The sequence below is a fragment of the Fundulus heteroclitus genome, chromosome 21 (assembly GCF_011125445.2).
Source record: "Fundulus heteroclitus isolate FHET01 chromosome 21, MU-UCD_Fhet_4.1, whole genome shotgun sequence".
Classification (NCBI taxonomy): Eukaryota; Metazoa; Chordata; class Actinopteri; order Cyprinodontiformes; family Fundulidae; genus Fundulus; species Fundulus heteroclitus.
In genome coordinates this window covers 5092855-5108941 of record NC_046381.1, presented here as the reverse complement: position 1 = coordinate 5108941, position 16087 = coordinate 5092855, and the positions used below count along the sequence as shown (strand labels likewise).

Genomic DNA, 16087 nt, shown 5'->3' with positions numbered 1-16087 from the left:
GGGTAAAACTAACACGACATTTTTTCCTGAACACACCGTGGGAAAGCTTTGCTGCAGTTGGGACAGGGACACTGCTAAGAGCTGATCTACATCTCCATTTTCTGTATCTCTGCAGCGGTCACTGACAGAGTCCACGAGTCTATCACATGTCGATACGGAGACACACAAGACAAATGACCCTGCAGGGCACACTCATACCAAAGGGACAGAGGGAGAAGCCAGTGAACCATGGATTGGGAGGGAGTGGGAATACCCCAAGAGGGCCCACACATCCACAGTAACACCATGATAACATCATAGGGCTGGGTGATATGGCTTAAAAATAAAAATTATGGTTTTATCATACCAAATCTGATTAATTGATTTTTTTCCCTCCTTTTCGTTTCACAAAAATAAATTAATGAAATTATTTTTTTAAAATAGGCTTTTATGTCAAGCATTTAGTCTGGGAGTTGACCTGAATTCAAAGTCCAGCTAAATACAAGCTGTGAAACCTGCTAGTAAAACAAGATGGCGGTCCTGCAATTGTAAACAATGAAGATATAACAACATGTTTGCTGCTAGTGGTTTTACTCAATGAGCTTAGAACAGGCTTCACTTCACTTGTGTAATTTCAAATTAACTTAAAAAATTAAAGTACCTTATCTTATGGTAAAAAAAAAAAAGTTTCTTTACAATATTTTCACAATATATTTTATAAAATATATATTTGGAATTCCTGCCATTTTCTTCATGGAAGCACAATGAGTGCAATGGCAAAATTAAATCCAGATTTTCCAAATAATTAAATCTTTTAAAAGAAATTGTACATCTAAAGTAAATCAATTAAATCAATGTATCGCCCAGCCACGTAACATCATGTAGAAAAGTCCTTGTCTTGGTTTTAAACCAAGGACCTTTCAATACAAAATCACGTTCAGGTTTCTATTTACTAATAATGTTTAAAATCATGATTGATTCTTATTCAACTTCACGGTTACAAACTACCGTACTTCCGTGTCTATCACATTAAAATCAAAGTAAAATACATCTGTTGATGGAACATGACAAATTGTAAAATAAACAAATTTTTTTTAAATAAAAGAACAGTATGAATACTTCAGCAATGCGCTGTTCCTTTCTAAAAAAGGAACTGAAGTACATTGTTATTTATGTGCAGCAGTGATTTAGTGTGTGTGTTTTGATAGAGAGTAAATGAGACAGAGAGGGCAAACAGAGAACAATTTGACGTCAAAACGTTCGCTTCAGGCTGGGATTGTACCAAATTTTAATTTTTTTCCCCCCTTCTGAAGGCTAAATAAAATCGCTCTGGCTCCGAACAGGATTCCAGGCTTGTGCACCTCAGACGTACGAACACACATGCGTTCAGCTCTAAGAGACATTTCAGAGGGCTGGATGAACGCAGCTCAGAGGGACAGCTAGCAGCCGTCCAGGCCTTTAAAAGAGGTCAACTAACAGAAGTTACCCCCGAACACAGAGGCACAGACAGCGGGGCTTTGCTTTGGGCGCCGTCCAAAGAGCAAAGCCCAAACACCAGCAAGATAAGCTCTGCGGCCAAGAGGGGACTTAACGCTGCCATCGGGCCGGGGCGAGAAAAAAAACAAACAAAAAAAAACACAAACAGCTCCTCCGTGCACACAACAACACACTCCACCGGATATCGCTTTCATAATCACGTTCACAGCTTAAGGAAGTGTCACAGTGAACCGATCGGGCACAGTTTCACGGCAAAACGCCCGAGAGCTCCTTCAGATACGCAGCCCTCATTAGCACATAGTTCCTGCATAGTTAAACAGGAACGGAGGCACATGGCAATTAACTTCTGGCATTTTCAAAAAGAGTAGCTAAGAAGAGGGATCTCAAAGGTGTTAGAAAAAGGCAGAGCCGGGCTGATTATTTATCAAACATGGTGTTTAATTTGATGCCGCGGTTCTGTTAATTCACCACAAACGACCTAGCTGGGTTTTAACTGAAGACCCGAGACGTCTAATGGCAAATGAGCAGATGCTCGTAGTTCAGAGGCTTTCATCCACGCATCGATGGCAGGGACTGTCGTTAACTTTGGGCCCTCTGAGCTTAAAAACCTTCTTTTTCTTCACTTGGATGGTTATCGTAGATGATTATATGAATTAGGTGAGCTTCTATATAATAGGAATTGCTCTAATCGGGACTGCATCAAAGTTATTGTCGCAGGCTTAAATATACACTGCAAAAACGGAACTAAAAATAAGTAAAATGTTCTTAAAATTACTGTATTTTTCCTTGATTTGAGCAGGTAAATAAGATGATCTGCCAATAGAATAAGATTTTTGCACTTAAAATTGGAACAATTCATCTCCATCATCTTATTTCAAGTGCAGTATATCTAATTATCTTATTTTAGGGGTCAATATACTCATTCCATTGGCATTAAATCTTATTTACCTGCTCAAATCCAGGACAAAAACACAAATTTTGAGAACATTTTACTTATTTTTAGATCTGTTTTTGCAGTGTAGAGCTGTGAAAAAGTATTTCCCCCCTTGTAGATTTTCTCTGCTTTTACTTTTTTGTCTTTGTCACATTTAAAATGTTTAAGATCACACATTTTATTTTATTTCTTGATTGTTTTTTACATCACACCAAGGTAACATAAATACAAAAAGCAGTTTCCATTTTATGATTTAATTGAGTCAAAAAAGTAATTGCACCCAAAACTGATCGGTCGAAGCAGATGAGCGTTCACACTGAGCCTGGTTCTGGTTCTGCTGGAGGTCTTTCCTTCCTGTTAAAGGGGAGTTTTTCTTTCCACTGTCGCTTTATGCATGCTCAGAATGAGGGATTGCTGCAAAGCCATCAACAATGCAGACGACTGTCCACTGTGGCTCTATGCTCTTTCAGGAGGAGTGAATGCTGCTTGGAGAGACATGATGCAACCCGCTGGGTTTCCTTAGAGAGGAAACTTTCTGACCAACATCTTTAATCTGACAAAATCTGTATAACCTGATTGAATTTGACTTTGGAAAGTGCCTTGAGATGACATGTTTCATGAATTTGCGCTAAATAAATCAAATCCAGATTTTGGATTCTGGACTAGTCCCTGGATCAGGCTTGTTTTGGTCCGTTGCCTGTTGGTGTTTGTTAATTTTTTACTTTGTGGATTTAGTAGGTGGCTTCTGTTGGTATTATTGCTTGTTGGATTTCTTCCTACCCATAATCATCTCATTACTTTTGCCTGCTCTCCACACTTCTCTCCTCACTTCCCCTATATATAAGCCACCTGGTCATCACCGCTCATATGTTGGATCATCCGCTATGCTACCTCCTGTGCATTCCTCCGCTAGTTGTCAGTTCTCTGTGACTAATCCTCCCATTGTTCCTCTAAATTTACTTTTGCCCTCTTAAACCTTCAACTCACTATGTCTCCCAAGTTCCCGTCTGTGCATCAATCCTGCAACCACCTAAGCAATTACTGACATCAATTTGCTTTTGTCGAGCCATTCAGCGGTGGAGATGCTGGTGTGCTTCTGATCCTTCTCCTGTTGCATGACCTAAATGTGCTTAAGGTCACACACTAATGGTCAGATGTTCTCCATCAGGATATTCTGCTTCAGATCAGAAATCCCCGTTTCATTATTTACAGCAGGTCACCAAGAAGAAGCAAAAGCAGCTCCAGAACATCACAATGGCTGTATTTCTTTATGTGGTTTTAGGCAAGGCAAGTTTAATTGTAAAGCACTTCTCAGTAATGAGACGATTCAAAGTGCTGAACATGAACAAAACAAGCATTAAAGAGTAAAGAAAAACATTACAGGGAGGGGGGGAACATTACAGAGGAATGCATATTGCATTGCAATAAAAGCAGCAGGTTAAGATACAATAAAATACACGTTGGACTAATAACATTTAACGGCAACTCTAAACAAATAGGTTTTAAATGAACTCAGGGTTTCAGCACTTTTACAGTCTTTTGGGAGTTTGTTCCAGATAAGTGGAGCTTAGGAACTAAATGCTGCTTCTCCATGTTTGGTTCTGGTTCTGGTTCTGCAGAGTAGGCTGGAGCCAGAAAACCTGAGTGGTCTGGAGGGTTTATATGCTGATAACAAGTCTGTGATGTATTTAGGTGCTAAGCCATTTAGGGATTTATAGACTAACAGAAGTATTTTAAAGTCTATTCTCTGAGATACAGGGAGCCAGTGTAAGGACTTTAGAACTGGGGTGATGTGCTCTACTTTCTTAGTCTTAGTGAGGACACGGGCAGCAGCGTTCTGGATCAGCTGCAGCTGTCTGATCCACTTTTTAGGCAGACCTGTGAAAACACCGTTGCAGTAATCAATTCTACTAAAAATAAACGCATGGATTAGATTTTCTCCTGCTGAGACATCAGTCCTTTAATCCTGGAAATGTTCTTCAGGTGATAGAAAGCCGACCTTGTAACTGTCTTTAGATGCTTTTGAAGGTTCAGGTCTGAGTCCATCACTACTCCCAGATTTCGGGCCTGATCAGTGGTTCCTAGCTGATCGCTAAAAAATTATTACTTCAAATCTGTTTTTATTCAACTGAAGAAAATTTTGGCACATCCACGTATTGATTTCTTCTAAGCATTTCCTCAGTGCTTGAACTGGTTTATAGTCACCTGGTGACATGGTGATGTAGAGCTGTGTGTCGTCTGCATAGTTATGGTGGCTGATGTTGTTATTTTTTATTATCTGAGCAAGAGGGAGCATGTAGATATTGAAGAGGAGGGGACCCAGAATGGACCCTTGAGGAACACCACATGTGATTTTTGTCATCTCTGATGTAAAGTTACCTACTGATACAAAAAAGTCCCTGTCCTTTAAGTAGGATTTAAACCAGTTGAGAGCTGTAACAGAATGGCCAACCCAGTTTTTCAGGCGCTCTAACAGAATGGAGTGATCAACAGTATCAAATGCTGCACTGAGGTCCTTTAGATTTTGACTATAATGCATATCTACCAAAATGTTCTACTTTTGCTCGGTTCACAGAACATAACTTTGCAGGAAATATGACTCAACCGTTTTGGGTTCTCTAAAATTATTTAGGTGAATATATTTATATATTTGAGACTGCATGTATAATTTTGAGAAATTTCACACAAATTTTCTTAATTGTGAAACCAATCATTCAGTCTTTGATAAAGGAGTAGTTCAGATAAATCATTAATAGACCCAAAATAATGTGGCCTTGTAGACTTCTGAGTGGCACTGGAGCTCCTCTTCAGGTTGCCACTTTAAAGGACATCCACGTACCCACGCTGTTTTTTCCTGTTTTATAGTATTTAACATCCAGAGAAATCTGTATCCGCAGTACAGATAGACGAATACTTCTCTTCAATTTGAATTTGCACAGCTGTAAAACCAAACAATGTTTTTTGCAAGTCCTGCATGTTACAAGAAAATATATATAATGCTTTCACTTCTTACATCAGACCTGCATCATACATATGGATTAACTGAAACTAAAGGGTGGCTCTGTTTGGACACCGTTGCGTTTCCTTTATATCAAAGACCGTTATCAACTCCGACGCATAATCACAGCTCTGCCGTGATCACAGTTGATAATTAGCAATTACTCTATTTAGAGGGTCCTGGATGTAGTCTTAACGGATAATATCGCAGGAAGGTACCTAATTAGGATGCGTCGAGTTGTTTCTTTTCACCCGAACTGCAACGATAAGATCAGCGGGTTAAAAAGGCCACAGCCTGTTGTGACTCTCGACTCGACACGGGTCCCTTGAAGGGAGCCCTGCCCTACAACCGAGCTGCGTTTCCAACGGCAGGGGGATTCCCAAGAGGCCAAACCGAGGGCTATTTTTACTCTACAAAACATGATCTGGCCCAGAGATGAAGTGCTGAGTATTATTTTTTGTGTTTTTTGTTTGCTTTTTTGAATGAAAGCAAAGGGAACACCCAGGAGAGGGGAAACTGTGAGAGAAACATGTGTATAAACGTTGCACAACACTAATGCGCATCAGATCCACACAGGGGACGGTGGAGTTTTCCGAGTGAACGGCGCGTTGAGAGAAAAACAACGATCCATGAGGAGGGCCTTCTTTTTAGATGACATATACATGTGTGCATTGAAAAAAGGGATGACTTAAAAAGGAACCCAACTTTCTAATCCAACCTGACAAAATGTGAAAAATAATTAATTAAAATATTGTTCTTTTAGTCTAAACTGGTCTAACCAACCTTGGTACCTATATCAAGTATTTTTGATGAATTACAATGAGTCTCTTTCATTGATGGGGAGGAATTTTGGCCCACTCTTCTTTTAATTGAGCTGCATCTTCAGGTGTGCTTGAACTCAAGGAGAAAAATCGAAAGCAAGAAACAATAATGTGTCTACAGTTCATGTTAAACGCGAATGAACAATATAAAATTCTTCTTTTACACTCTGACAATTCCTCAGGATTCGATTTAATGAACGTACCGGTACTTAAAATGAGTATTGGCACTTTAAATGTTAATATTGGTCTTTATTTTTTTAGGAAGGTTATAGGTAGTAGGGCTGCATCAGCCTCTCATATATGAAACCTGAGAAGTAACTAGTGTACTATTCCCACCTAAATAGTCTATTTTATTTATTTATTTGGTATATTTATTTTGGTCATTTTACTGGTCACTTTAGTTTATTCTTTGTCAGTATTTAATAACATAACTCAGGTCTTTTAAGTTATTTTTCTTTAAAATAATTCTGTTATGGTTAAAAAAGTTGGTTAAATAAAGATTTAATTGGAATTCTGTGTTTGTGTTCTTTATTAAAATTAAATCATTTAGCAATATCATAAAATGTCCAGGCAGAGCTGCACAAAAACTATGGTTTTAAATATTTTCAATAATTATCGATATTGATCAATATGCATTTTTTTTATCAATAGGACCACAAAAAGCTGTACTCTCCATAGACCTGGGCTTTATGGAAGAGTGGACAGAAAGAAGCAGTTAATCAGTATTAAAATTATGATATTAAGTGTCAAAAATGTTTTGGCATTGTCAAAAGAGGAGGTGCTCTGGTCAGATGAGACTGAAATGTAACTTTTCGGACACCAAGGAAAACACTATCCCATCCCCTAAAGAACACCATCCCTACACTGAGACATGGTGGTGGCAGCATCATGCTGTGGGGATGTTTTTCATCAGCAGAGAAACCGGTTTGAGGGGAGAGAGAGTTTGATGGATGGTGCTAAATGCAGGGATATGCTTGAGAAGAACCAGCCTGACTGAGGTTCAGCAAACTGCTAAAGCAACACGGCAGTAGTTTACGAAGAAACCTTTAAATGTCTTGAAATGGCCTAGTCAAAGTCTAGACCTCAATCCAATTGGGGTGAATACTTGTGCACGCTGGAGTTGTTTGCTATTTTGTCCTCTTTGTGGCTTGCTTTACAATAAAAAAAAAAAAACATCTTTAGAGTTGAAGGCATGTTCTATGAATGAAACGGTGCAAACAATCTATTGTAATTTCAGGTTGTGAGGGAAAAAAACACCAAGAATGCCCAGAGAGATTTATACTTTTGCAAGGCCCTGTAAATCATACTTACTTAAGCTTTCAAATTAATCAAATATGGTCATTTTTGTCACATTTGTTGTCAGGTTATCTGTTACGCTCTTGTTCAGTTGTTCTACAATGTCCTCCTGCAGCCCTGGCAGTGCAGACAAAGGGTCTGTTATCACAGTGGCCCATACAACACAAGGTCATTGTGTGATGTGTTTGATCCTGTAAGTCATGGGGACGGCTGCAGGTAGAGATTGGAGCACAATGAAATGTACAGTTAATCACAGATGCGGTGCACGACACAAAGGGTCTATGCTGTAGATTAACACTAATGTGTTCATTTGCTTTTTTTTTCCACCCTAATCTCATTAAGTATTTTTTTTTAAATTACAAAAAAGGCAAGATTAATTTTACAAATTGAAGCTATACCCATCTAAGGCAGTGAATAACAAACCATAGGGCTCCCATGATGCTGATTTTAATACGACATTGTTCAGAAACAACCGTTAGTCACAAGCGTTTCACAACAGCCTGCAGGAATATTTTTTACCCGTTCCTCCTGTCAGATCTGGCAAAGCTCAGTCAGGTTTGTAATCCACCTTGCTCACGGACACTTTTTTTTGTTCTAAACACATTTTCTATTTGAATGAGATCAGGGATTTCTACTGATTACTCCAAAGCACTGACTTTGTATGCCCATTTGTCCAAAATCTCTAGTCTGACATTTGTAATTTTATGCAGAAAAAAATTGAGAAAGATTTGAAGTTATTTTGGAAGGATGTCCTTTTTGGCTTTTATGACCTCAACAGAACTAAGACTAGGCCAAATAAAACTTTCATTATCAGTGAGAATGCTATACAGCATTCTCACTGATAGTTTTCCTGTTTTTCTTTATTATTATTATTCCTTACGTTTTTGTGCGTCTAACTACTCCCGCATACTTTAACCGATTTCAACGATTTTTGTTCCAAAATGTTCGGCTTGTTCTCGACATTACTACTATATCTCATGGTTATGGTGCCTTTTATACTTTTTGAAGTATTTGTACTTTTTGTGTGTTTTTTGCTCCCATTGAAATGAATGCAAATTCCTTCAAATTCTTCAAATTTTTCATATTCCCTCAAATTCTTTCAAATTCTTCTTAATGTTCAAATTCTTCAAATCTTTAAAATTCTCCGAATTCCTTCAAATTCTTCTGATACAACTGATATGACCACTACTACTACTACTTTAACCGATACTACTCCTACTACTACTGATACTACTACTACTACTACTACAAATTACTTCAAATTGTTCAAATTTTTCAAATTCTTCAATGTTTTTCAGCTATATCTTCTCTTCTGCATGGATCTTCTGCATCTTCTCCTCAAATCATTCTGCAGATTGTTGTTAGATGTTACGCAGGAACAGCTTTTTCTAGTTAATCTGATTATTCTCCTGGCAAAAAGTTTGCGCATTCCAAAACATCTTTTATTGCTTTTAACAATGAGGTCAAGCAATATGTCAACACGATTAAGTATTCTCTTAATCAAAAGGCAACAAAAACTGTGAATGTGTGTAAACAATTTAATATCTTTTTGTAAATTTGTACTTCCACTGGCAAAATATGATGATGTAAACCTTCGTTTATGTTTTATGTTAAAACACCCGCAATGGTGGAAACTGCACAATGTATGATTTTTACAATGGAGAGGAATGTTCATATAAACTCTCTCATGAATTGACTAATCCTGGGAGTTACTCATTTTACACGTTGGGTAATTGTAACGGCACATATGGGATAGCAATAAACTAATATTTAAGTTTTAAACGTGCACAATGCTCCCACAGGCAAACATGACCCATATCAGACTTTTTCATGGCAGTGTGATCAATTCTGATCTTTTCACCAGCGAATATAGATTTTTTTTTTTTATTATTTGCATCAGTTTCTACTTCCATGGGTGGTACTAAACTGGATACCTTCAAATTTAGTTTCATGAGACAACAGGACAATAAATAAATAAAAGTTATTGGACATTCCTATGGTATCTGTGCGTTTAAAATTGTACGGTGTCTTTAATATCTAGGCAAGGATAAACCAGACTTGTGGAGGCCCCAGAACACTTTTTCTGACAAGGAAGAAGTGTGTTGCCGTAAATATATCCACAAGTGTGCCTTCATTTAATTCAAGAGGTTAGTTAGATTTTGAGATGCTCATAAAGCTGTTGCATTATCATCTAGACTTTCCAAAATCCTTCAATCGCATCTTAGAGCGTTTAAACTTCATATCTATTTCCTCCCTGTTAATTGTGACATTTAATGAATAGAAATAATTTAGATCGTCTAGCTGGCCTACTGCGATAAAAGCGTGTGAAATAAAAAGGTTAAATATCTTCTTTTAGAGTGCGAGACATCTTGTTTCCATGTTATTTGCGAAGCCTTGCAGGCAGGGGCGGTTCTAGACAGGGGCCAAAAGGGGCCCATGCCCCTGTAGAACTGGTCCTGGCCCCTGTTATGGCCCCTGTACTAAAGACGTAACATTAAATACACTTCTAAAAATTACTTGCAATGGCAAAGAAACCATAAATGGTTGGTCACTTTGACCAATTTTATCTTTTACCTATACAGTTTTACTCTAAGAAGGATATAAAAATTAAGATGTTTCACATTTAGCTTTAGCTGTATTGAGCTGGGACCAAAGTTTTCAACTGCTAGATCAGGGGTCTAAAATTTGCAGTTCCAGAGCCACAAGTGCCTCACTCAATATTATTGCACAGTTAAATATTGCCATTTTATTGTTTATTTTTTTGTTCTGTGCCCCTGTGAAAAAACACTGGCCCCACCTTGGCCCCCCTGGCAAATTGGGTCTAGAACCGCCACTGCTTGCAGGTGAAAGCTCAAGAGAAACCTCGTGGTTTTTTTTTTTCATATCTTTTCAGGCAATAAATCATCGTTTCTGATTGGTAGTCTCGGCTCTCTTCATTTGGCAGCCGTTTTTCTGCCGGCCGCAGTAATCATTTAAGTTATGTGTCGCTGCCTTTTCCCTGGCTACAGTTCCCCAGGGCCTCCCCCCCCCCGCCGACGACTTGTTCTGAGCAATAAGCTAATTGACTGAAACACTCATCATCATCCAGGACCACGTTCTGCCATGAGACGTGGCCCGAGGGTGGCCATGTCCCAACGAACGAAACGAAACGCACTAATGAAAGCGCCGTCAGTGAAAGACGCGAGGAAATGTTCACCTTCAGCGGCACGTGTTCGCCTCTCCAACAGGAAATTAAGTCGCAGCATCCAGCCGAACCATGTTCGTGTTTGTTAGCGACGCGATTCGGTAGCTTTGTTCCAGCCGGTGTGAGACAGACGTGCGACCAGAATCCAGGGAGTTGCTGTGTTTGCACTCGGCTGATTAAATGCAGTCAGTCAGACTGAATTAATTGCAATATATTGCTTTTGACAGCAGAATCTTGACATGCAAACTCGTGTAAGACAAACATGACTCATGTCATGTTTGCTACAGTATAGTAAATAAATATTATAATCTAGTAGCATCAGGAGAGAAACAAAAATACTACTTTTTTTCCTTCATTTAGCAAGACTTCCTTGAGATTATTAAATGTTTATTGATCAATAGCTCTTTATTTTTCTTTAGACTTTGGCTCTGAAAGGTAGAGCTGTATCTGAAAGTCACCTCTTTAAGTAACAAGAACAACTTTTAACTGTTTGACAATCACCTTGTTGGAGCTAAAATCCTTCCTTTATTTTCAGAACAGATGGTGTTTTTTGTGACATGCTGCTGTCCCTAAAGATCCAAAACAGGTTCTATTAACACTATCTGATCCCTAGAGTTTAGTAGTCTTTATAAGCCTGAATGAGTGGTAGGTTGGAAAAGCAAGCATCTAAAAGTGCCAAAGTAGAGGCACTACACACACAAAAAAAGAGTGAAAAAAGCTAAATACATACTTTAACACAAAACATTTCAAGCCACGACTCAAGAGGAACACATCATTAAAGTATTTCTGATTCTGACCTGATCAAAAAATGCTAGAGTGCGAAGCCCCAATCTAACACACAATTTATCATATCCTGTCGGCATTACGCTGAACTGTGCCGAGACAGAAACATTTCTGAATGCCAGTTCAGGTTTCTCAGGTTGAGGCTTCTTCAACCTGAGAAACCTGAACTGGCATTTTTTTTTTTCTTTTTTTTTTCTTTTAGTTTCTTCTTCTTTTTTTTTTTTTTAACGGTCTCCCATTACTTTTGAGGCTGTTAAGTTCCGTTTGGCACAGGCTAGGTCAGGTTCGACAGTGTTTGTCGAACCTGACCTAGCCTGTGTCAGGTTCGACAAACACTGGCCACCAATCAGACCGGCTTTAATGCGATTAAAGGGGACGTGTCGTGCATAATCCACCTTTTTAGCCCTTAAATGCATTTTGTTGCGTCTGTAGGAGTGCAGAAAAGTTTAATGTAGTCTGTCCAAGCAATGCGGAAATATCTTTCTATTCTATTTGGGTCATATTTTTCAAGCTGCTCAGTTTTTAGACATATGTTAAATTGGATAAGCATTATAGCTCTAAATAAGATGTTCAAGTACTTTTGCAGCAGTAGGAATAACTGTTAACTTATTTTTTTTTAAAATCATTTAGATAATTTGTTACATGTTTGGATTTAGATGCAGTATATTTATTGTATTTTTACCAAAGGTTATCATACCTTGTGAATCTCGCCCTAGCCTGCGTCTGATATTGAGGCACTCATCTCTTCACATCAAGGAAACTGCATGACAGCAGGTACAGCCGTTGTTAAGATGCCGTAGTTCTGATTTACTAAGAGAGTAAAAACAATCAGGTTTCTGTACTATAAAGAGCTGGTAAATGTCCATTTATTTAAAGAAAATTACACAAAAAACCCAATACCAGCGAGGTTCTGAATAATAAAGCAGCGTTTGTGAAAATAATTTAAAGGCATACTATGTAGCATACTATGTAGCATACTATACTATGCATGCATACTATGCATGCATACTATGTAGCATACTATGTAGCATACTATACTATGCATGCATACTATGTACTATATAGTAAACGAGGCATTCCTTATCACCTCTAGCTTATATTAGGGCTGGATGCAAACTGAAAGCATATTGATAAAATACAAATCATATTGATCGATAATTATCAATAAATTAAAAATAACACGTTTTAAGTGCAGCCCTGGCCATTTATGCAGTTGTTTAGTGACCTATTTTTAGATAATTCAACCCACTTTTTTACCAAAACTGCAAGTTTTAAAAAAATAAAAAGAGAACATGTTCTCTCTGAACTCTTTGAAGGGGGCGGAGCTTGGTTCCTGAGCCTGCGTTGTGATTGGTTGGGAGGATGTAATGACTGTAATATTACCCTACATTATAGGCTAGAATGCGAAAAGAAAGGAAAAAAGTTATTCTATTAAACTTTTTATTTGACCCTTTTCTCCGTATCATCGATATACGTCTATCGATCGATACATTTTGTTAGTGAATTATTGTCTCTAGCTTATATAACTATGTTTCTTCCAAACAAGAAAGCTACAACAGAAATTGCTATAGCTTACTCTAATGTCATGTCATTTATCTTTTGTTTAACTAGCAGCGTGGCACTAATGAGCACTTGTGCACAAACAAGCAGTCATACAAGGCAGAACACATGCTGCAGCGTGTTACCACCACAGCGATGTCTTATCAGTGGAGGAAAGTTCAGACACACTCCAGCGCTGACAGCACACACAGCTCAGCAGTTTTCCTACAAACGTTGCTGCCATCGGTTGTGTGTCTTCATCTTGGCACCCACACACACACACACACACACACACACACACACAAAGTCAAAAGTGGCTCACATTAAACATACGGGGAGGGGCGGGAGTACCCAGACAAAGGGAGCGATTAATTATTAAGACAGGCTCACTGCCATACATTACATCGCATGCATTATGAAGCAGGTTCATCTGCAGCATGGTCTGCGAAATCTGTCGGTCTGCAAGAGGCGGAGACGGCAGGTTGGGTCACCTCATCTTAAAAAAGATGTAATGAACAAAAACAAGTCGAATAATTGGGTGACTGTTGTTGTTTTTTTTGTCCGTAATAGTGACAAAAAACTGACGTTAAAATGCAAGGGAGAATTGATTTGCCTGGTGTAAACACAGAAATGGAAGCAAAAACTTAAGTGATGAGGATTTGTTGTTGAACTTTTGTATAGTTCTCCTAAAATGAGCCAGACTGGTTATTTTTTTTAATATTCCAAATATTTTTTATATTACAAAGTGGTCGCTTGAGCCATATGTGTGAGTCTTTAAATCACAGCAGCAAACATGTCTGTTCAGACGGGCCTTTCACTCCTAGCTGTTATACTGTGGATAACCTTTTATGTATCGTTATATAAATATCTCAATATATCTATAAATCTATAGATTACCTGTAAATAAATCAGTTTCTTTACTAGAGATAAAAAAAAAATAAGATTAGACATCGATAATAGAACATTTCTTATTAATAAACCAAATATTTAATGTGGTCACCTAATGTTTTCACCATGGTAGCATGTTGGTAAGATAGGTTTTAATAACTGTGACTATAGGTTAAGGTAAAAAACAAGATTTGGTTCATTTTGCCCCTTTCACCACTTATCAAATGTAAAGAATTTAACAAAAACTTGTTAAACTATGAGCTGTGGTCACATTTTATCGGCACAAACAACAGTACATGAGCGGAAATCAGGCCATTAAGTCAACATCTTGTGCTGGAAGGTCCGAATATCTGACATCTACCTACAGATATCTGCCAGGGGGTTATTGTTCTCTTAAAGATCTTAGAAAAGCCACATGCTCAGACACCTTGAGACATTTTTATCAGAAGAAAAACCCACACCTCTCAGGTCCCTTCCGCCAATTTTTATTTTTACCTGGACTTTATGTTCTGACCCTGAAAGCAGACTCCTGAGTGTGGAGCCAAGTCTCTCTGTTGCCTAACGAGCACAAACTTACTCTCCCCATCCTTGAAACCTTGTTTCGTGCAAGGTGCTGCATTTAGTGTCAACAGACAAAAAAAAAAAAAAAACGCGTCATATTTCATCACAGAGCAGCGTTGATGGAGGTAATAACTGAGACGGGTTGAGGCTGCCTGTAATAAAACTTCATGTGGGGCCGTGATGTCTTCCTTCCCTGCGCCCAAGGCAGCTCGCAGTTAAAAGCCGCAGTTTGTTTGCCAGACATGCGCGGGAAAAAAAAAAAAAAAAGACTCAGAGCACACTTTGATAAAAGATACTTCGGTGTTCATAAATTCAAAAGACAAGCTTTGTTAAACGTCAGCCAGCAAGTAGCAGTGAAGCCGAGAGGTAATCAGATCGACATCCGTTTTGTCACAAGTCATGCTGATCTACTGCTTTTCCTTTCAGAGCTGTGGGGGGGGTGTACATTACGGTTCACTTTTCCAAAGCCCAATCGATCCCCAGTCTGGGCCTCGTGTCCGGTGCACTCACCTCCATAGTGGTCAGGTTGCATCGATGGGTTCCAGCAAACCAGCCGTTGGTGGAGCACTGGTCGATATCAACATCCTGTAGATTAACGTCCACCCGCACCACGCCCCTGCAACACAGGAGGACGAGACTTAAAGATGGCACTTTAAAAAAAATAAATAAAAATAAATTAAATAAATAAATAAAAAAAATAAAAAAGATGGCACTGTCCGTCAAATCAACATCATTTCACTGCACAGCAAACAACACAGGCCCAGGCATCTCTTTGGGATGCCTGTGCAAATTCTCAGTTATTATCTGGGTCATCGCAACAGCGAATGTGTTTACCGTTTCTTTGGGATTTTTAAGAGATTAGTATTAGAAATGATTTGGGGCAATATTTTTTTTTGGATAAACTTTACATACACAAAAGTGCTCTCTCACAAACACTTACAGATGCTGTGTTCCAGGTACTTAGAGATTCACTTCTATACAGAAAACCCATATTTTTTTAACTTCAGCTATCACATTATGCATGTCAGATTAAATAATAATACATATGATTCAGCGATGGTATCAAGGTGTTACTTTATTGTACCTGTAATACTATATCAGTTGGTTGTGCTGTTCTTTTTACATCTCTCTTTGCAGGAGATGAAGCAGACTGAAGACGTTTTATCATTCTCTCCCTTTTATCTCCTCTTTCATTCACCTTTTCTCTTATCTTTTTTCTTCTCGTTCCACCATTCCTCTTCTACTTTCCCATTGTAGTGTCCGCATAATTTAAAATACTCCTTGCATTAATTGTAATAAAACTATTTACATGCATAAATCAAGCGGAGCGCTATGGCAAAAGCTGACTTCTCCACTTGTGAAAGTAAAATCTGTCTCTATTTGGCATTAAGACATCAATTCGTATTGCTACATTGCCAGACAGGACACTGGGGAAAAAAATAAATAAATAAATTCAAGTCCATAATACAACCGCAAGGTTGAAATGATCCTTGGAGGCAAAAATAAATCTGTGCTGTGTTCTTTACCACCTTCTGTTCAACTTTTTTATTTGCAAAATTTGCTTGGAGCCTCGGGTAAAGGTAAGGAAAAGCAGATTTATTCGTATA

At 38.4% G+C, this 16087-nt stretch overlaps 1 protein-coding gene across 2 annotated transcripts in view; it reads right to left on the bottom strand.

The window, feature by feature from the left end:
- The window catches only part of gpr158a (G protein-coupled receptor 158a), a 117278-nt gene that overhangs the window by 80273 nt on the left and 20918 nt on the right, over positions 1–16087 (bottom strand). For both annotated transcript variants that reach the window (XM_021323462.2, XM_021323463.2), the window contains exon 2: positions 14991–15096. In XM_021323462.2, coding sequence (XP_021179137.2) covers positions 14991–15096 — 106 coding nt within the window. The remainder of the gene's footprint in view (positions 1–14990; positions 15097–16087) is intronic.